The sequence below is a fragment of the Lottia gigantea genome (genome assembly GCF_000327385.1).
Source record: "Lottia gigantea unplaced genomic scaffold LOTGIsca_31, whole genome shotgun sequence".
NCBI lineage: Eukaryota > Metazoa > Mollusca > Gastropoda > Lottiidae > Lottia > Lottia gigantea.
The window spans coordinates 835229-859481 of NW_008709027.1; the positions used below are offsets into that span (position 1 = coordinate 835229).

A 24253-nucleotide genomic window follows, 5' to 3' on the forward strand; every position below is an offset into this window, starting at 1 on the left:
TTACACTCAATCAGAATGTGTTTCACTGCCAGGCGGATCTGGCAGACTGGTTGAGGCTCTCGCTTGAGCAGATAACAGTTGGTGAGGTGAGTATGTCCAAGACGAGAGCGACACAAAACAACTTCATTTCTCCTGTTGGCACAATAGGAAGAGGGACAGTCTCCTAGGAGAGGCTTAATGTCATGAAGCTTGTTAGTGTCTGCAGCATTCCATCTTTGCTGCCATCGATGTAGAATAAAAGAACTTATCACCGATTTAAAATCGGTGAAAGGCAAAGAAAAGGGGGAAACAGGCAGTGACAAAGCAGCCTTAGCCGCCGCATCTGCCATGTCATTCCCCCGTATATCCATGTGACTGGGCAGCCAACAAAGAACAATGTCCTTTTTCAGCCCAGAGAGCTTGTATATATCCCCGATTATTAGGTGTACAAGCTGGATGTTATTAATAGCTTGTAATGAGGACAAAGAATCAGAAAATATAATACATTTTTTAATGGTCATGAGGACTGAAAGAACTCAAGTGCCTGTAAAATGGCAATGAGTTCTGCTGTGAAAATGGAGGCTGCTGATGGTAAAGCTACAGATAGAACTTCGAATGGTGTAACTGTAGGGGCTGCTACCTTATCACCATCCTTAGATCCATCTGTATAGAAAGGTGAGTAATCCCCATATTTAGACCTTAGTTCTAGAAATTTAGATTGAAACACTATAGAGTTTGTTTGAGTTTTTTTATTGCTCGATAGGCTGAAGTCTATCTGAAATGGAGCTGTGGTCATTGCGAAGTCTGCAATACTGTTGTGGCTGATACCAGCCGCTGACATAAGGGGTTGAATGCGGACACCAAAAGAAGAAATAGCACAAGGCTTTGCCTCGTACAAATGCTCAAAGAAAGGTCTAAATACGGGGCGGTAAGCAGGATGATGTGGTAAAGATGCTATTTTAATGGTGTACTGTAATAAAAGTCTGTCCCGTTTGTCGTACAGTGATAGCTCATTAGCCTTGACGTACAGACTAACTGGAGTTGTACGAATTGCACCTAAACTGATTCTAAGTCCTTTGTGATGTATGGTATCAAGCTCTTTGATATAGGATTGACGAGCCGAACCATACACCTGACACCCATTGGAACGAACCAAAGCTCGATATAATCGGAGGAGGACCTTGCGGTCAGCTCCCCAGTCAGTATTGCATAAGACTCTCAGTATGTTGAGGGCTTTCAGACATTTGTTCTTGAGGATTTTGATGTGGGGACAGAAAGAAAGCTTACTGTCAAAGGTGAGCCCTAAAAATTTTAATTCTTGTACAACAGGAATGGCAGCACTGTCCAAGCGTAGCACTGGGTCGAGGTGTAATCCTCTACGTTTACAGAAATGCATGCAGACGATCTTGGATTTCGAAAACCTAAAACCATTGTCAGTTGCCCATTGCTGTAAGTTGTTTAAGCAAAGCTGCAACTGAAGCTCAATTGTCTGCCTGTTTGTAGAGCCATAACACATCTGAAAGTCATCAACATACAGATAGCCATCAACCCCCCGTCTAAGGCACGACGTGATGGAATTAATTTTAATAGTGAACAGGGTAATATGCTACCCTGTGGAACTCCATTATCCTGAGGAAAAGGATCTGAAAAAATGGAGCCAAGTCGTACCTTAAACGTCCTATCACGTAGGAAATTGGAGATAAATAATGGCAACCCTCGTCTGAGACCGAAGTCATAGAGATCACGAAGAATGCCATATCTCCAAGTGGTGTCATAAGCCTTCTCCAAATAAAAAAATATGGCTACTAAATGGTGATTTTGGATGAAGGCATCCCTGGCGAACGATTCAAATCTAACGAGATGATCAAGAGTGCTCCTTTGAGACCGAAATCCACACTGAAGGTTAGTTAATAGATTGTTTGACTCAAGGTGCCAAACGAGCCTTCGATTGATCATTCGTTCCATGGTTTTACAAATGCAGCTGGTTAATGCAAAGGGGGCGGTAATTCGTAGGATTCGTAGGATCTTTACCAGGTTTAGGAATGGGCACAATGGTAGCAATCCTCCAAGATAGAGGAAATACACCATCATCCCAAATCTGGTTAAAAATATATAAAAGTTTTTTTAATGTAGGGTAAGGAAGATGTTTTAGGATCTGATAATGGATATCATCAAGCCCAGTAGCTGTATCATGGGCCTGTTTCAAAGAAAACTTTAATTCTGAGATTTTAAATTTATCATTATAATATTCTTTGTTTTTTGATGAAAAGTTTTTTCCTCTCTTCCTGGAGTTTGACTCTCCGAAAAGCATCCTAGAAAAAGTTAGAGGATGAATTATAAGAAAAATTGTGGCCCAATGAATTAGCGATATCTGGAAGAGTGGTGAGAGTTGAACCATCTATCTCTAGATGGTTCACAGATATTGTATCCGCTTTACCCTTGATCCTATGAATCCCATCCCAGACTGATTTGGAAGACGTACGACTGTTGATTCTTAAAACGTACTCCTGCCATGACGACTTCTTTGCTTGGCGAATAGTCCACCTGGCTTTCGCCCATGCAATGCGGAAAGAGGCCATGTTGTCATCAGTAGGAGAACGTTCAAGGAGTCGTAGAGCACGATAGCGTATTTTCAGTGCTGTCTTCGTTAAACCATGGTTTATTGAATCGTTTTGGAGTTGCTGAGGTTTTACGAATTGCCTGGCCCGATACATCTTGTAAGATGGTGGTAAATAATTTCATCGGGTCTTCTGCCTCATCTAGATCATCTTGAGGAAAAGAAGAAATGCAAAGAGCCTCAAAGAGAGGCCAATTAGTTTCCGTGAGTTTCCATCTTTGTGGCCTGTCTACTGGTGAAGGACCATTATTCCGTAGAATTACAGGATAATGATAACTGTGGCAGAGATCGTCAGTTTGGCATTCCACCGATATGGTAGAAGCCTTAACGACATTAGCAAAAGTCTTTCCGAAAGGAGTAGATGGAGTTGCACCTTCTACAAACTTCCTCGCTTTGGGATACGATAATTTATTTTCTATTCTTACTTTATTAATGTTATTAATTTTTTTTTCAGTTTGCCACTTTGGACAGTCTTTGGAAAAGGCAACATGCTTTCCATTGCAATTGCAACAACAAGGAACTTCGGTACAATCCTTGTTGTCATGCCCAGACTGACCACAACGCGCACACCGAATCAAACTCTTACAAGTTTGAGTTCCATGCCCAAAGCATTGACAGTTGTAACATCTGAGAGGATTTGGTATATACGGCGATACTTTGATATTAAGGTAGCCTACTTTGATTTCAGATGGTAAATCAGGTTGGTTGAATAAAAGAATAAATGTGTTGGTAGGAATTATTAGACTGTCACGACAGATGGATATTCTATCAACGTTCGTGACTCCAATATCCTGTAATTCCTCCTTCATTTCCTCAGGAGAACCTCCATTGAGGTCTGGGTGTAGAATGACCCCTTTGGAAGAGTTCAGAAAAGAATGAGGTGAAACTTTGATAGGAATATTAGCCAATGTAGATGATTTTAACAGCTCAGAATAAATTTTGTGTGAGCATTCAACCAACAAAGGCCCATTGCATAATTTTTTTGTAGATTTTGGTTCACTGGCAAGTCCAGTCAAACCTTTTGAAATTGCAAATGGGGACAATGATGATAAAGACCTCTCAGGGTCACTACTGTCAATGACAAGAAACCAAGGTCATGATTTGTCTGAATTAGACGAATCAGTAAATTCGGCCTTTATTTTGGTTTGTGTAGCCATGAAGAAATAATAAAGGATTCATCTCCCGAAACCCCCGACCACCACGGACCACGACAAACGCGCGGGCTGTGTGTGGGACTCTAGCCCCAGTGCCCTAGGGGTAATCAGGTGATATACTTGAATAAAAATGGGGAATAGAAGTTCAGGATGGGGCAAAGAAATTCCTTGAACTTATATTGTATTTTTACTCAATTGACCCAAGCCGCTGCTTTTGAGTCGGTGAAATGCATTGAAGGAAAGGATTAAAACTGACAAGAAAAAGTTTTATCTGTTCTGACCACCGACTCATAGGCTCAACACGACAAGCCGTTTGACTAGTGTGGGTCACACTGGCCACCCGTCTAGGAATCTCCTGGCCCAAAGTGAATTATGTTACCCTCAACCACCAGGTGTCTATTCAAAACCGACACGGGTCGCATCTCACGTCAAACGAGGAGCCCCAATTCAGTCACCTCTTACGACATGCAATGGGGAACAGTGGACCTATTCTTAACCCTGGGCCACTTTGGGGGTATTGTGAATGAAACAAATTTTTTTTGTGTATGTGCTATTCTTCCACTTCTGAGATCAGTTCTGTCTGTTACTGAAATTGTTTTAATATTTTTCAGAGGTAGATATTCATAGTCATTAGTTAGTTTGAATTCTGTAGATTTGATTGTTGAGGTTACTGTGACATGTATTGGGAGTTATGTTTATTTTCTATCCACAATATTCAGTAATAGTTGGCAATCAATAACAGAAAGTTGGACACTTGTTAAACAAAAGGAATTTGTTTTGAGACTGCGATGAATGCCAAAACTTCTTTTGTAACTGTGAATAGGATTAGGTCTCTTTTCTCTTTCATCACAACTTTGTTTAAGCTTAAGTTAAAAGCCTGTAGGATTGTGTTGACCCAAGTCAATAAAACTATAACAAAGAGACAGTTTCTCTTGTTCAAATATTTTTCATCTTATGCCCTTCTTCTTATATTTTTATGTGTCTTTTCTATCTTTGAGTATTGGTGTATCTATAAGGTATATCAAAAACATACTAATTCAGTTTCAAAATTTTTTGCTTTCATGAAGTCACATGCAAAATGTTTCCAGTTATTGTTTTTACTGTTCTGGTATTCATGTTTATGTTTTTTTTTCATATGGTTGTCAGAGTACCTAGCAAAAACTGGTTTTGGGTCAGACATTCCAGACTGCGGAATAGCCATTAAATATATATTTCCAGACATCAGACTCCACCCGGAAATGGTGTAGTGGAAAACTCCTTAATTTCAGAAATCTGCTATTAAATGCTTATTTTTTGCCACAATTTTTTATTGTGTAATCTTGAAAGAACTTCCAAGCAGACTGCAGTTTCAGAAAATCCTGATTCGAAAATTTTGTCATTAACTTTTTGTACTTTGGTCAATTTTTAACTTCATCAATTTTATTAGATTTTTATGAAACTTGGTAGATATGTAGAGACCAATTATGATTATACAAAAACATTTTTCAAAAAATTTGGAAAATGGTCGGAAATGACTGAAAATCACAAAAATCAGAGTTTTCGGACTATGTTTATCAAAAACTTGCAATCAATATCTTCATTTTGACCACACACTTCCACAACCCCCATCTTTCTACTTCAGCATCTCCTTCAACTAAATTGTCATTTGTGATTCTGAAATTTGCATATTTTCGTAAAACGAACGCCCTGCATTGTTTTCTAACTGTTTATTGCAGGGCGTTCGCTTACGAACGCCCTGCTTTGATTTTTTTTTTTTTTTTTATTTTTTCGTCTACGGCAGGCCGGTTTTCTCGGCAACGGCAACAGGTACGGGAAAACTGACTTCATGGTTTTTGTAACTCGTGGCTAATCACAGTTTAAATGTAAAACGAAAATTTTCTGAGCAACATTATGCAAAATTGCAACAAACGGAAAATGGACTCTAGAGGGCGTGTTTATCAACCGATTTTGATCGGGTTTTCTGCATCGTATTTCTTGTAACAAAGGACAAATGATAGCGGTTGAAAATTTTAGTTTTTCGAAAATTCGTTGCATACTTTTTTTTGCCGAAATTAAATCGAAAAATACTATTTCGGTTGTTGTCGGACGGATTGACTTGAAACTTACGTGGTGTAGACCGCCAGCATAGAGACGTAAAAGTGCACATTCAAATTTTTTTGATCACTTCCGGTTTCGATGTTAGTACTTCCGGTGGTATCGAGTTATGTCAAAAATAACATATGCATTATATTACCAGCCTTAATACAAACTTATTAAACTAAAAAAAATCCGTACCGGAAGTAACATGTTGGCCGCCATTTTGGCTTGCCTCATTTTGCAGAAATTTCTATTCAGAGGCCATTTTTCATCCGATTTGCATAACATTTGATGTCTGTCTACAATCCTTAGGCAGCATAATTTTGATTTTCGGTTTTGCCTTTTTTGTACGACCGGATTGTTTTTTTCAAAGTTTGAAGGCGTATATCTCATGACCTTGACCTTTGATGACCTTCATATTTACTGTGATGATAATTTGTGACCTTGTCTATCTGATGACCTTTTGACCTCTGGGGTCAGATACCTATTTCCGATTTTACAGGGGTCTAAATATGGACCATTTTGAGCCTTTAAAGTGCTCTATCTCGGTCCCTAATAGAGATATGGCAATAATTCTTTCGATTTTGTAATGTAGAGATTCTCAGCTTTCCATAGATATATAACATGCATACCTTACATGCAAATTCAAAACTCCATTCACTTAACATGGGGTTATTATTAGATAAATCGGCTAATTAGATTAACCTGGCTGTCAAACCCAACAGAAATCAAATTTTAAGTTGTTTTAAAGATACCCTGCCTTTTATATTTCTTAGAAATTATCTTTGTCCAGTTATGGTATAAAATTAAGCTCTCAGGTGGATTGAATCATGTCATATTTTAGTTTAAGCTCACGGCAGCATATTGAAGGTATACCTCCACTTAATTTACCAACTTTCTCATTTCTTATCCGATTTTCATCAAACTTGGTATGTATGTGTATAATTAAATTCTAAATTTGATGGAATTATCGAATTTGCATAGTGCGCATGAGCATTGCCAACTTTCTTATCTACTATCCGATTTTCATCAAACTTGGTATGTATGTGTATAATCAAATTCTAAATTTGATAGAAATATCGAATTTGCGTAGTGCGCATGCGCGTTGCCAACTTTCTTATTTACTATCCGATTTTCATCAAACTTGGTATGTATGTGTATAATCAAATTCTAAATTTGATGGAATTATCGAATTTGCGTAGTGCGCATGCGCATTACCAACTTTCTTATTTACAGCAATAAAGTCAATGATATGATACAGTCAGAGTTTTGACGTCACTTCCGGTTTTGAAGGTGGAATCAATTGAAAGTACAATCTACTTCCGGTCGAATAACTTGATGTTCTAATTTTCTTAAAATCGAAATAAGTCCTTAGGGATAAACTAAATCTGCATAAATTTGGTGTCGATGTAATCTGCTGTCTAATGTTCACAAAACATTGCGAGGCGATTTTTGAATTTTGCTTTTGCATTTTCGCAACTTCCGGTTGAATTTTTTCAAAGTTTGAAAGCTTATTTCTTGTGACCTTGACCTTTGATGTCCTTGACCTTCATAGAGTCAATGGTCATTGACCTTGGCTATCATTTGATACTTTGACCTTTGACCTCCGACATGTACTTCCGGTTTTATAGCTATCCGTAAAAGGCCAAATTCGCAACTTTGGACTGCTCTAGCACGTGACCTAATTAACCTAGAGGGTTAATTTTTTCGGTTTCCTAATGTGCTTCTCATGCACTTTACATAGATATAGAACAATTGCTTTTTTAAAGCAAAATTGAAATTAGTGATTTTTTCAAATTTGAGGTTTTTTTTTACTATATTTGCGTCTTTTTGATCTTGGCGTATGTATATCTTATGATCTATTTTATGTAGAACCTTGATATTTGGAATACAACTAGACGCTTTGAATATGAATTTATCTATGACCCAAAAATTGGGGTGGGCGTGACACATCCGGGTTGAATTACTGTACTAATTGTTTACATTTTGCGGCTGGGGCATAACTCGCATAGGATACGTTTGTTCAAAAAGGAATTGCACACAATTACCTCATCCTTTTGGCCAGTTTGTGTTAACAGCTCAGTTGTTTCAGCTTTATAGTTCCAAAAAAGGAACGGGTTTTAACATTTGGATATTTTCATTTTTCGATTTTGACCTTTATTGACATTTGTTGACCTATATCTTTTGACCTGAATAATGTAGAAGCTTGAAATTTGAAACACAACATAACATTTGGAATATCAATTACCCTATTCAAAAAAATTTAGGTGGGCGTGGCACATCCGGGTAATATTACTCATTATTGATATTTTTGGCCAGGAGCATAACTCGCAAAGTATACCTTTGTTCAAAATGGAACTTTGCATACAATTATCTCATGAATTGAGCGTTTAGACGAAAATGATATTCCCAAACCAGGGGAAGAACCCGTTAATAGAGTTGACGCAGCAGCGCTCAAACATGACATACTGTACAGAAACAAAGACGTAACATTCAGACACCAAGCAGAAAAAAATGATAGACGAATTCAAAAATATTCCCAATCCCACTTTCAAAGAGAAATTACAGAGGGCTCTTATCATAAAACTCTTGAAGGCAAAATTGAAATTGGGTATGGGCATAGCAGACGAGATTCACAAAGAATTTCGAAAAAACAAACATTACCTCAAAGTCAAAGTTTTTGATAAAGATGAAATTTGGTCAGCCGATTTAATCAACATGCCAGTCGAGAGAGTGTACAAGTATTGTTTGACGGTGATCAACATATACACGAGATACGCTTGGGTCTTTCCCTTGAAAAACAAATCGGGTCTGACTGTCAAACAAGCATTCGAAACCATAATGAAACAATCCGACAGACGACCCCTAAAATTGTGGGTTGATAAAGGAAGCGAATTCTACAACAGAAATGTGAAATCTCTGGGGTTTGATATTTACAGCACGCATAACGAAGGTAAAGCCGTAGTGATAGAAAGATTCAACAGGACTCTTAAAGCAAATTATTCAAGAAATTCACGGAATTGAAATCTCAAAAATGGCTTAAAATATTACCGGTTGTTGTCGACGAATACAATAACAAAATACATTCGTCTATAGGTGTGACGCCATCCCAAGCCTCTAATAACCCGAATAACATAAAGTCCGTCAACACTCGAAACAACTTTGAAAACGAGATTAGCAATTTGAATATTAAACCCAAATTCAAAGTTGGAGATCGAGTTCGTATTTTTGAATATAAATCATTGTTTCAGAAAGGTTACGTCGGCTATTGGACTAACGAGATATTCATCGTTGATAAAGTAAACAACACATCACCTCCCACGTATGAATTGATCGATCAAGACAAAGAACAAATCATAGGAAGGTTTTATCAAAATGAACTTCAAAAAACTGACTTTTAAAAATGAATCTCGAAAATGAAGATTTAGATGAAAGGTTAAGAAATTTAGATGTCGACAAGCATTTACGCTCTCTTAAATTAAGATTTTTTAAATTTAAATGTAAATTTATCTTCAAAATATTATTGAATGTGTTTTATCAGAATGTTATACAAGTTTTTTCGAACACAAACTACGTATATATTTCGTCAATTGGGTCTTCAGCAATACTTACCGCCTACTTCGAAAAACACCTAAAAAAAATCGACTTAAAAAATGAATGCATTTCTCGATAAATACGGAAAAGACACGACCACAAATTTTCAACTTGTGAAATGGGCCAAGGAATTGAACGTCTCGCCGTTTTATTATTGCATGCGAGATGAAATTGATGAACTGAAATACAAGAAAGGTAAATTTTACGCCATCACAAACATTCACACGTCGGATCAAAAAGGAGTTCATCACTCTGCTTTACACAAAGATTCTTCGAATAACTTTTATTTCTTTGATTCTTTCGGTCTAGAACCGACAGAAGAGATAACGAAATTAACTAGCAAACCAATCAAATGTTCTACGTTTCAAATTCAAATGCCAGGACAAAAGCTGTGTGGACAGCTGTCGCTTTGGGTTTTATATCGGTTGAGTTTGGGAGAAAAGTTTGAAGAAATTATAATAAATTTAACTCAATAAAAATGGCAAACAAGTTTGGATTAGGGTCTTTACCTCTAGAATCTAAAAATCCCATGAGTTCTACGGCGTTTATAAACAAAGCAAAACCTTTTTTCGTGGATCAAATCGGAGACACCTTACAAGGGGATATCGATATGAACAATTTCAAAATAACTAATTTAAAGTTTCCAGGAAATGATAACGATGCCGTGAACAAGAAATATTTACTGGATCAAATAAACGCAATTCAAATAGATAAGGACCATGTTGAAAATAGAATAAATGACGTGAAAAGATTCATCAGACGAAATATTAAAAATCTTGTGGACGAACCCAAACTACAACAAGAGTTAACGAGTTTGAAACATCTTATTCAAGTGGATAAAACAAGTCAGTTGCAAAATTTAATATCTAAATTAGACGATAAGATTACGAAGGTAAAAATAGACGTCCAACGTTTAATAGACAACCCAAATGTAAACGAGGATAGATTGAAACGAAAACTAACCGCTTTGGAAAGAAAACTTGGCGAATTGCTAGCAGAAGTAGACAAGACCGCAGACAAAACCGAGTTACAAAATTCGATATCCAATTTGAACGAAAAAATCGCGAAGCAAAAATCAGATGTTCAAGATATAATTAACACACTTCCCATTGACAAAGATACGTTGAAACGATACTAAAATCACGGACGAATTAGAAAAAGAAGTGGGTGTGATTAAAAACTTTCTTCAAAATAAATTTCGAGATGATATGAAAAATTATATTAAAGAACAGGTCAATCTTTTGGTATCTAAAATTCATGACGATTTTTTGAGACAAGAGAGAAAGTTGAGCAAATTAGAAGCTATTGTCACGGACAAATCGTATTATTTCAATCTTCCATTCGAAAGTGACACTGTCTTCGATAGAAAAGACCAAATTTATAAATCAAACAAATACGGATTCAAAGCAGAAATAAAAGTAGGTACTCTCGCATACGGAGAACCTAAAAACGTATTCGATATTGGCGAAACAGAAGCGTTTACTTTTCGAGGTAATTGTCTGATTCAAATAGAGTTTCCCATGAAGGTTAAAGTCAATAAAGTAGTCTTCAAACAAACCGGTAAGGGCGTCAAACATATTTCATTATTCAATGATGGTAATTTGGAAGAGAATATACGTTTGATTGATAAAAGGGATCAGGAAATTGAAACGAGAAATGGTAAATATGTAGACACCTTTAAAATGGAAGTAGAAAATGATAAGGATATCATTGGAATCAAAGATTTGGATATGATATTGGAGACGGAAAATCCACCATTAACCAACATTGTCAAAATTCCATTTATAATGCCCGTATACGTACCCGAACCAATAGAATCGAGCAGTCACGAGTTTTTATGAACAACAGACTTTGAATACGTAAAACTGTATTTTGTTTACGATGGAAAATACACCTCGATCGATGTTCATAAAAGTCAACAAGAAAGAGAGTTTATAGTACATTTATCGTTTGCCGAAGGTTCTGACTCCATCCTTGAAGGTGGTGGTTTTATTTCTAGAGCCAAGATAAACATCGAAAAAGTAAAAATAAAATATTCCTATCATCTTAAAGAGGACCATACGAAAAAAGAAATTTCGTTAGTACGCGAAATTTTTTTTACTTTTAATACCCGCAAATATAATAATGCTAGGCCAAACAAGGAGGCTCTATACGATATTCCGTGGTTCCATTTATTGGAAATTCACTTAATTTAACGACTTAAAAATGGAACTCGAAAGCAGACAACAATACATGATAGACAAACAAGAAAAGTTGAAAATAAAGTTGAGACAGTACAATTCATGCAGGAAAACATGGAGTAGAATCGATTCTTTTTTCAAAACAGCGAGCACAGTTCTAACGGTAGGAGTAACGGTGGCAACGGCCGTGACTGGTGGATTAATGCTTCCGGTCATCGTCCCAACCGTATTGGCTGCATTAACAGCCGTTCAAACGACCTCTTGCAGTCTCATCACTTTAGGTTTCACGAGCAAAAAGAAAGCTCATTATAAAAAGAAAACGGATATCTTGAATACGTATCTTAATCAATTGTACATCTTTTTCGAAAGATCGAGAGAAGACAAGAACATAACAGTTGAAGAATTACAAGAATTCAATGAAATTTTGGATAAAAACCATACAGAAATATCAGCGGTCAAAATAAAGAAATAATCAAAAATATACACTTAAAAAAATATGAATAAAATCGAACTTGATGAAACATTGATAGAAAACGCCCTTTTTTCCGATGTTATCAAGGCTATCTCTGATAAATTTATAACATTCAAAGGACAAATTAAAATAGATGGAGAGATAGTCGAGGAAGGGAATTACAGACAATACATGTCACTCCTCGGTTTCAATGCCAAAACTTTTCACAATATCTTTTCAAATATGGACAAAAAATCCGATGCTTCCGATTGGTATTTTACAGGAAAAATAATTTTAATGAAAGACAATTTCCAAGAAATAAAAAGAGCGAGAGTTGGTAGAGGAGGAACTGATCTACTAAAAAAGATCAATGAATACGAAGGCGAAAATTGTTACATATCTACAGATGGTCACTGTTTTATGAAATGCGTCAATCGTGTTTTGAACAAAGATTTAACGTGTAAATTTCAAGAATACATCAACGGGTTTTCAAAAGCAAATAGAAAAGGAGTGATGACTTGTGCTAGAATGAATGAATTCAACAAGAAATTTAACACTTCGTTTCAAATTTATAATCCCAAAAACAGACATTTTCACCCCAGAGACGTTCACGATGAATTAGATTGGGTTTTGTACTTACACAACTGGCATTTCTGTTTGATTAGAAGAAGCCAAAAAAGTTTGGGAATTCAAGAAATAGAAGGCAATTACGAACAGGTGTGGAAAACGTGTAGAGACGACAACGCAGTAACACAGGTTTCACCCCTCAAACTAAACGTGCTTTCGAGTATGAGTGATAATGCGTTATTCGCTTGGGATTGCGAAACGTATTCAGAAAAAGACACGCGAAGAGCAATTCCTTATGCCTGCACTTTAATTAATTTAGAAAAACTAAGGAAATGTTAAACAGAATAAATAATCTCTTTCCAGATTTAAAGCCGTCAGATCCCATTCCAGAAGAATTTTACAACAAACTCATGACTAATATGGTAGAACTATTTGTGGGTCTAGACTGTATAGATCAAATGTTGAAATATTTAGGTCAATATGATAGAAAGAGATTAATATTAATTTCTCATAACGGCAGTGGATTCAACAACTGGATCGTGCTTAAAAATGCAAAAAAACTAACGCATTGCCCTTTAAAAACACCCAGAGGAATTCTATCTTTTCCTTTATCTAATCCATACACGGATGAAGATTTACAGAAAAAATGCAAAAGACAGAAAGAAATAAAGGGTAATTATTTACAACATATTAATTTCACGTGTTCCTATCAACACGAATCCTCTAGTTTGGCTGCATGGGGAAATTCTTCCAATCTTCCTGCGAATTTGAGATAGCTTGCCGACTTAGATATTGCTAAATACACGCAAGACTACTGGGAGGAATTGAGACATGAATGGGAACCTTACGCCAAGAGAGACACTCTCTGTTTGGGAGCTTGTTTGATAAAATACAACCAAGTGACGAAAGAAGTTGTAAACCAGAATATGTCCAATAATCTAACGGCTCCATCTTTATCTTTAAAGGCTTGGTATTATTTATATCATTACGATAAAGAAATGGTGGAAGAAGAATGGTATGAAACTACTAGAATGGTTGCGAAACATACCGAAAAAGAAAATATAGAAAAAGTTTATTCGCACACAAATCCTTTTATAAGAAATTTCATCAGACGATCTATTAAAGGAGGAAGAGTTTCGGCAAATAGAAAATCATTTGAAACGAACAAAATGGATGAAATTTGTAACGTATTAAAGGAATATATTTCACAAAGTGAAAATAATAACATAATTGATTTATTCAAAGAATACAGCGCAAGCACAAAAGACAAAACGGAAGTTCATTTGAGACTTAAAAAAATAGAATGTACTAAACTAATGGCATTTGATGCTAACGGTTTATACGCTTCCGCCATGTCGGATTTAGACAGTGAATATCTGAGAGCCAAAAGTGGAAGACCGTTTCTACCAGAAGAAGAAAAAGAATTTGTAAAACTCTTCAATAAACAAAAATTCAGACCTAGAACAGCTATTTTAATAGTGTGGTTTGACTATCCCAAAAACATGTTCTTCCAACCGATACCAGCTAAAGATAAAATCACTTTCACGAATAAAGAAGATAAAAAGGAAACTGGTAACAAAATCAGGTTCAGAAATGGTTTCTGTCACGACGTTTTAACATCGGTCGATATTCAAGAAATAGTGAAAGCCGGTGGACGAATTATTAGAATATTAGATGGTATAGTTTACGAAGAAAATTTTAAAACTCCACCCTATAGAGATTATATTTTAATTTTGAGAGATTTAAGAAATAAATATAAACGAGAAGGTAATATCGTGGGTAGTAATTGCATGAAATTATTAGGTAATTCCTTGTATGGTAAATCAATTCAGAAAGATATATTCACAACTAGACATTTATGGAATGAAGCAACTTTACAGGCCAACTTTGATTCACGCGTTAAAACCTATGAGAAAATTAATGATACTCAATATATTGTTGAAACAGAAATTGAAGAAAAAGAGATTACTACCGAAGATAGTAAATCTACACGACTAACACCTAGTCATTTGGGATCATTTGTTTTATCTCACAGTAAAAAAATAATGAACAATTTCATTCACGTCATAAATGGATTTTATAAACCCGAAATTTACTATACCGACACCGATAAATTGTACATTTCATCCAAAAATTGGAAAAAACTAAACAGAGCTGGTTTGGTCTCCGAAAAAGACTATTGCAAAGGTAAAAATGATTACGGTGACGGTGGAATTATATTTGGTTTATATTTAGCACCAAAAGTCAAATACAACATCGTTTTGACTTCTGATGGTGTCTTAAAAGAAAAGAAAACGTTTAAAGGTTATTCTAATGATAAGCTAAGTGTAGAAGATTACGTTCAGTTAGCAAGCGGACATGATGTGTCGAACGAATTTAATAAACCGTGGGAAAAAAGTTTCACCAATGGAGTAGTTATTCCAAATGATAAACAAACTAAAGTTTTTAGAAGTTATTTGAATAATGTTAAAAGAAAACCACCAAACAGTGAAGGAATTATGTATCCTTACAATGACAAAGATGAGTATAGTTTTGACGAAAACTATGAATTTGATGATTTCGATTATCTTTCTAATCAAGAAGAGAATGAAGATTGTTTTAAATGAAGTTGAATGACAATTTCTTCGTTGCCAAAGTCTATGAACCTGTTTTTACCGTCTTTGATTTCCAGATTTATATCTTTGATCATGAAAGAATTGACTGGTAAATAGGTCGTTTGAAACGGTTTCTCTATAATTCTGTATCCAATCGGCACCGTAAAAGTCGGTATGCTATATGAGATTTGGCGTTTGTGCTTGTTGAAAAATCCACCGTTGATCAAATTACACTGAATGTTGATCACGTCGATGTCGTTCTCGATGTTGGCCTTGTGCGGCGCCAATGTCGATTGCGCGTATATTCGTTTATCGAACCCTAGTAACGCATTCAACGAATTTTCTACGTTGAAATCGACTTGACTGTTATTTCTCAAGATCAGTTTTCTTTTGTTCAGATTCAAATTACCTTCGAATTCGATATTGTTTTTGCCGTTCACGCTTCCTGCGTATTCGGATAGGTAATCGTTGATGGCTACGTATTCGTAGCTCCCCGGTAGTAAGCTTATGGTTTCGAACGTAACTCCGTTATCCGTCGATATTTTTAGTTGATTGTTTTTTTCGTTGATGTTTCTAATGGAATTGTAAACGGAGAAATACTTTAATCCCAGTTCGTACTGTTTATTGCGATCGAGTTCAAACTCGTAGTCTAGAGACAATTTGATGTCTGGTTTATTCGAGGTGATAACGAACAATTGTTCTTTATTGGACATTTTTAATGACGTTTATATAGTCTTTTTTAGTGATGATTTCTTTCTCCAAAAGTCGTTTTAATATGGCATTGACTTCGTTGTATTGTCTGTCCGATCGATGACCTTCCTTCATGGCTGCTAATATTATTTCTAATCTATTAAGCTATTCTTTATTGTCGTCGGATAAAAACGTTATACCTTGACCAGATGCCACCATATCATCGAATTCGTCTATTTCTTGTATGATTGGTGGATAATCTTCTGCATAATCGTCTGATTTCTCTTCATCAGGTATAACTTTATTTAAATATGTTTCAACTGTTTTCAGTCTTCTTGTTTCGGGTCCCGACTTTCTGATCGCATGTAGAAATTTTGAGTATGCTACTAAATCCTTGTAATCGGCAATATCATCATCCTCGCCATTCATTAAATCTATTAACCCTCTCGTTAATGTAAATATAAAGTCTTTTGTGTCGATTTTGAATAAAGGGGAATTTGGACTAAATATTATTCTAAATCCATTAAACCTTGATTATCAACGATTGGTGAAATGCTCTTTGGTAAATCTGGGTCAGGGTTTAAAAAATACGTTTTATATCATCTAATGTCCTAATTATAATACCATTATATTCAATCGGTTTGGGTTCTATAAGAGGCGTGGGTTCTAAAGCTAATTTCTTTTTAATATACTCTTGAGATTTTAATATGGGTTGAAATAGATTCTGTAGATTTTCCGCTAATCCGAGTTGTTGTAATCTGTTATTTTCAACTTGGGTCTTTATTTTATTCTTAGCTTTGATATATTCTCTATTTCTTTTTAAAAAATTATTCCAACCGTCATTTTAAAAAAAATAAAATTAACATATATCGATCATAACTCTTTCTCCCGCAGGTTTTCTAGTATTTACAAATACGTATCCATGATCATCTGGGGTTCTCCATTGAGCTTTACAAACCTTTTTAAATGTATCTCTATCCATTCCGTGATTTATAGACTGAATGATTTGAGATAAATCTTTATCGTTTAATTCAAATAATAAAAAACAATTTGCATTTTTTCTAATGAACATAGAATCACTCCCGTAAAAAGATTGGGATTGGTATATGCAGTGACAGTTGTGATGTCTTCCTTTGGTGAAGAATTCTTGTTGAACAGTTTGATTTCTTTGCGCTACGCAATCGTCAAACAATATTAAGTTCTTTCGATTGCTATCAATATTAGACAAGTCTAGATCATTAACATTTTTCGTAAGAAAAACTTTTATATCCGTTGGATTGAAAGATGGATTCTTTGATTTAATGAAGTTTTCTATGATATCTTTTATTTCCACTTCTTCTTCGTTTTCCTCGTAATATTGAAATATGTCTTGAACGTCTTTCTTTGGTAAATATTCCAAAGCTTTGAGGAATTGATAATACGATTGCTCTGGTGTTGTTGTGTGGATATACAGAGAATCGAAATCTAAAAGGTTTGGTGTTGTCAACATGTTAAAAGTGAGATGAGTTTTCCCAGAACCGGAACTACCGCATATACACATGAGCATTGGGTTATTAGGAAATATTTCCGAATGATTAAATTTCTTGCCCATTTTTATTTATTACATTTTCGTACCAAAAATCACCCCGTTGCCTTTATACTTTGAAAGTAAGATTCCCTCTCCCGAACGTATGTTTTTAAAAAATATGGCGTCGCCCTTGTGTTTGACCTTCATTTCTCCAGTGTCGATTTTATCTATTAATTTGCTTAATCCCTCTTTAACGGTTTTCTTGGTTTCTTCGCCAAATCTTTGTCCGAATTCTTTAACCGTCCCTAATATATCTCCTACTCCCGAACCTCCTCATGCTTCTCTTTCCATTGCCAAATTGTGTCTACGCGCTTCGGTGTTTGCAGCGGCTTCAGCTTTCTTATCGTTGACAGCTTTGGCTATCCCAGCAGCTCCACCAGCAGTTGCACCAGCTGCTAAACCAGCAAAAATTAAAGGTAAGAAAGGTATAAATCCACCTTTTTTAGTTAAATTCTCATCAATTCTTTCCAAGTCTATATCGTCTCTGACTTTGCAATGTTTGTATTTATCGATAATCTTTTGGGTTATATGCACTTTTTTACCGTTGTAAGTTATTAGAGTCGGCGAATTCGTTTCCATAGCTTCTATTATTTTCATAACTAAAGTTTCTGGTTTCATTTTTAAAGGGTGTTTTTTTATTCAGTTCTTATCATTCTTCTATCTGATATTTTAATCAAATGTTTTGCTTCTTCCAGCAATAAACAGTAGCCGGTCACATCTCCTTGTGTTTTATCGATGTGAATATTTATGTTTACCCCTGTTTTGAAAAGATCTTCTTGATGAGCTGACAGATCGAAACAAAAGATTGGATGATTGAGTGAAAAATCTGTGTATTCAAACTGAGGCGTATTTCCAAACAATTCGCACATGTTTTTATAGTTTCTATACAATTCGTTGTAATCTTTTTTGGAAGGATCAATTGTCAAAGGTTGATTGGGATAATTATCGTTGTTCAATCTGACTTGAACTTTGCGAATGATGGGATCTTGAGTATGGTTCAATGCCACTCTGAAAATGTTGTTGTTGTTTGTCTGAGAGTCTGGCAAGTTTTTGAAACCGACCATTAGATATCTCGCTGGTTTGACGGTGTTGGTGATTGGCCACGTGGTGGATTCTCCCGTTAAAGTCATGCTACCTACCGTGTTAGGACGAAGAAAAGCAATTTCGATGTCTTTGGTTAAAGAGTTGAATGTTCTCGTTTCCACTTCTACGGAAGGAGTGATTACCGGTATGTAAAGTTGGATATTCGTTATTTCCAATTTTGCGTCAGAGTTGTTTTCACCAAAGAATATCTTGTTGTCGTTGATTTCTCTTTGCAAATGAATTTTATACGGTAAACCTATGGAAACCTTTCTGTGTTCCAAAAGACCAAATAAAGGATACAACTTCCAATTAACGTAATTACTCCATCTGTTGTTCTCAACGACATTGTTGTATTGAAGCGCTCGTTTTTCAAATCCGTGATTTACTCCGCGAGTCACTCTTTCAAGTGTGTTTCTAGCAACTACCCTTATCCTAGCAAGGTCTGCGTCATTTGCTACAGTTCTGACCGGTTCTTTTAAAATTTCTCCGTCACCGACATCAGGAATCCATCCCGAAACTGAATCGTAGTTTTTGGGATAGAGAACCGTTTTCAACATTGTGTCAAACACGCCAGGGTGTTTTATGGTCTCTATCGGATTTGAACCAGCTTCCAAAACCATTTCGCTGAATAAAGATGGAAAGAAGTTGTTTTCTAAAGTCGTGTTGGTTTGTGGAATTCGATTCTGAGTGGCGTCTTTGATTTTGAAATCGCATCGGAAATGGGCATCGGAAAGCAGCAACAATTGGACAATGAATTAATTTCAAAGGTAACTCTTCCTCCGTCGTTTATTTGGGTCTTTGTCCCTACCGTTGGTGAGATGATTACGTAATCCTCTTTCTTCTTGTTGAACGAATATTGAATCGGATCATACAATTGAAAGATTGGATCCAATCTGTAATTTTTGCTTGCCATTTTTATCCAATGATTTTAAACCCTTTTCCTTGTTTTTCTAGGGCTTGTCGTTCTAGTCTCTTGTTTCTTAGTTCTCTTATTAACTGCAGTTCTTTAAGTTCGTCAGATTTTTTGACTGCATCGCTTTTATTTACTCCTGCTTTTGCCACAGATCCAGGAGCTTGCGCTTCTGAGGGAATGAGGGATTTGTTGTTTGAGACAAAATTGGCCACTTTGGGGATGAGAGATGTTAGCGCAGAGAAGAAACCGTCTCCTTCGAATTTTTTTTGTTCGTGTTTTAAAATTAAAGACATTTTTAATGCGGTTATTTTATACTGTATTATTATTAGTGATTCTTGTCTGTGGTTTGGGTAATTTATATGGAGTCTGTTATAATACAGTTTGGAGGAGTCTGTTATAATACATTTTTAACAGTTTGGGGAGTCTGTTATAATACATTTTAACAGTTTGGGGAGTCTGTTATAATACATTTTAACAGTTGTGTCTTTTCGGATATGACGCATTGAAAAAGCTGCGCATGCGCAGAAGTGAAATGCGTCATATCTGAAAAGACATATACTACTTGTATATGTTATTATCTATTTGATGTAGAACCTTGATATTTGGAATATAACTAGACACTTTGAATATGAATTCACCTATGACAAAAAAACTTATGTGGGCGTGGCACATCCGAACGGGTTTTAACATTTGGATATTTTCATTTTTTGATTTTGACCTTTGTTGACTTTTGTTGACCTATATCTTTTGACCTCTATTATGTAGGAACTTGACATTTGGAACCTAACGTAACATTTTGAATATTGATTAACTTATTCAAAAAAAATTGAGTTGGGCGTGGCACTTCCGGGTTAAATTACTCATTATTGACATTTTTGGCCAGGGGCATAACTCGCAAAGTATACATTTGTTCAAAATGGAACTTTTTACACAATTACCTCATATTTTGAGCCACTTAGTCTTAGAATTTTGGTTGTTTCCCCTTCATAGTTCAAAAAAAAGAACAGGTTTTGGAAATTCAAAATTTTCAATTTTTGACCTTGACCTTTGTTGACCTTGACCATTGTAGGATCAAACGTCATTGGCTATCTATTTATACTTTTATATTTGCTGTCCTAAGTCAACTTCTGGTTTTATAGTTGTTAGCAATTTGAAATTTTAATGGCGTATATCTCTTGATCTTGACCTTTTTAGGCCTTCCCCTTTACAAGATCGAAGGTCATTGACCTTGGCTATCTGCTGATACTTTCATTTGTGAGGTCTGACGTCCACTTCCGGTATTAAAATCTTCTAAAACATGAAAATTTCTCAACTTTAGACTGTTCTTGCGCTTGATCTAATTATCGTGGAAGGTTGATTTTTTCGGGGTCTTTTGCATTTTGCTACATTTGCAAAGTCCCACTCTGTGCCACGTGTGGTTCTAGTTGTGGGACTTTGCTTTCAGCAAAGTTCCAGTTTGTTATCGAAATGTCAATTCTTTTTTTGTGGGACTTTGCTTTGAGCAAAGTCCCAGTTTGTTATCGAAATGTCAATTCTTTTTTTGTGGGACTTTGCTTTCAGCAAAGTCCCAGTTTGTTATCGAAATGTCAATTCTTTTTTTTTTTTTTTTTTTTTTTTTTTTTTTCGAAAGTTACACACCTTCCTGAGCTTAGACTACAGTAGTTGCAGCAACAATTTCACTTCTCTAGACCTTCTGTAGTGGCGACGTGTTCCTTAAATATATATTGGAACAGTTTTGCAAAACCGGAAGTGCCACAGTTCAACATGTGCAAAAAGTCGAAAATCGGCTCTAGATGGCGTATTTTTGCATCTTGCATCTACCTGTAATTTCTGACCTGATAGCACTTGAAAAATTACGAAATTCGAAAATTCGTCGCTCACTTTTTTCGATCAAATTTTTCGATTTTTTTGCAACTTTTTTGCTTTTGCATCGATTGATATGAAATTTTAAATGCAAAGTGACTTCACTAATGTTAATAATATGATACAGTCAAATTTTGTACGTCATTTCCAATCTTAAACAGGAAAGCGACTGAACTTCAAATCTACTTCCGGTTGAATAACTTCCGGTGTAATTTATGTAGGTCAACAAAATTTAGCTGATATTTAACAAATAAAATTTTATGGCCGATTTTAAAATAAAATCCAGACCAGAAGTGATACTTTGGCTGCCATATTGAAAAAACACACTTTTGTAAAACTCAAAATGGGGCCTCAGGGTAAAGGTTGATATGCTCAAATTTGATGTGAATGTACTCCGCAATCGATTGCGCAAAAAACATTGGGAGCCGAATTTTGAATTTCGCTTTTGCTTTTTTACAACTTCCGGTTAATTTTTTTTCCAACTTGAAACACCAACACCATGTGACCTTGACCGTTGATGACCTTGACCTTCACAGGGTCAAAGGTCATTGACCTTGGCTATCATTTGATACTTTGACCTTTGACCTCCGACATGTACTTCCGGTTTTATAGCTATCCGTAAAAAGCCAAATTCGCAACTTTGGACTGCTCTAGCACGTAAACTACTTAACCTAGAGGGTTAATTTTTTTGGTTTCCTAATGTGCTTCTCATGCCCTTTACATAGATATAGAACAATTGCTTTTTTAAAGCAAAAATGAAATTCGTGATTTTTTGAAATTTGAGGTTTTTTTTACAATATTTGCGTCTTTTTGAGCTTGGTGTATGTATATGTTATGATCTATTTGATGTAGAACCTTGATATTTGGAATATAACTAGACACTTTGAATATGAATTCACCTATGACAAAAAAACTTATGTGGGCGTGGCACATCCGGGTTGAATTACTAATTGTTTACATTTAGAGGCAGGGGCATAACTCGCATAGAATGCGTTTGTTCAAAAAGGGACTTTGCACACAATTACTTCATCCTTTTGGCCAGTTTGTGTTAACAGCTCAGTTGTTTCAGCTTTATAGTTCCAAAAAAGGAACGGGTTTTTTACATTTGGATATTTTCATTTTTCGATTTTGACCTTTGTTGACGTTTGTTGACCTATATTTTTTTACCTTTATTATGTAGGAACTTGAAATTTGGAACATAACGTAACATTTGGAATATTAATTAACCTATGCAAAAGAAATAGAGGTGGGCGTGGCACTTCCGGGTTAAATTACTCATTATTGACATTTTTGGCCAGGGGCATAACTCGCAAAGTATACATTTGTTCAAAATGGAACTTTGCACACAATTACCTCATATATTGAGCCACTTTGTCTCAGAATTTCGGTTGTTTCCGCTTCATAGTTTAAAAAAAGGAACAGGTTTTGGAAATTCAAAATTTTCAATTTTTGATCTTGACCTTTGTTGACCTTAACCTTTGTAGGATCAAACGTCATTGGCATTGGCTATCTATTTATACTTTTATATTTGCCGTCCTATGTCAACTTCCGGTTTTATAGTCGTTAGCAATTTGAAATTTTGATGGCGTATATCTCTTGATCTTGACCTTTTTAGACCTTCTCCTTTACAAGATCAAAGGTCATTGACCGTGGCTATCTGCTGATACTTTCATTTGTGAGGTCTGACGTCTACTTCCGGTATTAGAATCTTCTAAAAAATACAAATTTCTCAACTTTAGACTTGTTCGTGCACTTGACCTAATTATCGTCGATGGTTGATTTTTTCAGGGTCTTTTGCAAATTGCTACATTTGCAAAGTCCCATTCTGTGCCACGAGTGGCTCTAGTTTTTTTTTTTTTTCGAAAGTTACACACCTTCCTGAGCTTAGACTACAGTAGTTGCAGCAACCATTCTACTTCTCTAGACCTTCTGTAGTGGCGACGTGTTCCTTAAATATATATTGGAACATTTTTGCAAAACCGGAAGTGCCACAGTTCAACATGTGCAAAAAGTCGAAAATCGGCTTTAGATGGCGTAGTTTTGCATCGATTTTCTTCGGGTTTTCATTTTTACAATCTACCTGTAATTTCTGACCTGATAGCACTTGAAAAATTACGAAATTCGAAAATTCGTCGCTCACTTTTTTCGATCAAATTTTCGATTTTTTTGCAACTTTTTTGCTTTTGCATCGATTGATATGAAAGAGACTTCACTAATGTTAATAATATGATACAGTCAAATTTTGTACGTCATTTCCGATCTTAAACAGGAAAGCGACTGAACTTCAAATCTACTTCCGGTTGAATAACTTCCGGTGTAATTTATGTAGGTCAACAAAATTTACCTGATATTTAACAAATAAAATTTTATGGCCGATTTTAAAATAAAATCCAGACCAGAAGTGATACTTTGGCCGCCATATTGAAAAAACACACTTTTGTAAAACTCAAAATGGGGCCTCAGGGTAAAGGTTGATATGCTCAAATTTGATGTGAATGTACTCCGCAATCGATTGCGCAAAAAACATTGGGAGCCGAATTTTGAATTTCGCTTTTGCTTTTTTACAACTTCCGGTTAATTTTTTTTCCAACTTGAAACACCCACACCATGTGACCTTGACCGTTGATGACCTTGACCTTCACAGGGTCAAAGGTCATTGACCTTGACTATCATTTGATACTTTGACCTTTGACCTCCGACATTTACTTCCGGTTTTATAGCTATCCGTAAAAAGCCAAATTCGCAACTTTGGACTGCTCTAGCACGTGACCTAATTAACCTAGAGGGTTAATTTTTTCGGTTTCCTAATGTGCTTCTCATGCACTTTACATAGATATAGAACAATTGCTTTTTTAAAGCAAAATTGAAATTCGTGATTTTTTCAAATTTGAGTTTTGTTTTACCATATTTGTGTCTTTTTGATCT

The 24253-nt window shown here is 35.7% G+C and overlaps 5 protein-coding genes across 5 annotated transcripts; 3 read left to right on the top strand and 2 right to left on the bottom strand.

The window, feature by feature from the left end:
* Nucleotides 1-9898: 9898 nt before the first annotated feature.
* LOTGIDRAFT_161828 (hypothetical protein) lies at nucleotides 9899-11261 on the top strand (the record flags this gene model as incomplete). Its single annotated transcript, XM_009057716.1, has 2 exons — nucleotides 9899-10312; nucleotides 10653-11261. The coding sequence occupies 2 exons, from the start codon at nucleotides 9899-9901 to the stop codon at nucleotides 11259-11261; spliced, it is 1023 nt and encodes a 340-aa protein (XP_009055964.1).
* An 835-nt stretch (nucleotides 11262-12096) lies between these two features.
* Nucleotides 12097-12957, top strand: LOTGIDRAFT_161829 (hypothetical protein; the record flags this gene model as incomplete). Its single annotated transcript, XM_009057717.1, has 1 exon — nucleotides 12097-12957. The coding sequence occupies one exon, from the start codon at nucleotides 12097-12099 to the stop codon at nucleotides 12955-12957; it is 861 nt and encodes a 286-aa protein (XP_009055965.1).
* Nucleotides 12958-13544: 587 nt separating this feature from the next.
* LOTGIDRAFT_161830 (hypothetical protein) lies at nucleotides 13545-15224 on the top strand (the record flags this gene model as incomplete). The annotated part of the gene is made up of 1 exon (XM_009057718.1): nucleotides 13545-15224. The coding sequence occupies one exon, from the start codon at nucleotides 13545-13547 to the stop codon at nucleotides 15222-15224; it is 1680 nt and encodes a 559-aa protein (XP_009055966.1).
* A 1537-nt stretch (nucleotides 15225-16761) lies between these two features.
* Nucleotides 16762-17493, bottom strand: LOTGIDRAFT_161831 (hypothetical protein; the record flags this gene model as incomplete). Its single annotated transcript, XM_009057719.1, has 1 exon — nucleotides 16762-17493. One exon carries the CDS (start codon nucleotides 17491-17493, stop codon nucleotides 16762-16764), a length of 732 nt encoding a protein of 243 aa, XP_009055967.1.
* A 249-nt stretch (nucleotides 17494-17742) lies between these two features.
* LOTGIDRAFT_161832 (hypothetical protein) lies at nucleotides 17743-18087 on the bottom strand (the record flags this gene model as incomplete). The annotated part of the gene is made up of 1 exon (XM_009057720.1): nucleotides 17743-18087. The coding sequence occupies one exon, from the start codon at nucleotides 18085-18087 to the stop codon at nucleotides 17743-17745; it is 345 nt and encodes a 114-aa protein (XP_009055968.1).
* Between the last annotated feature and the right edge of the window lie 6166 nt (nucleotides 18088-24253).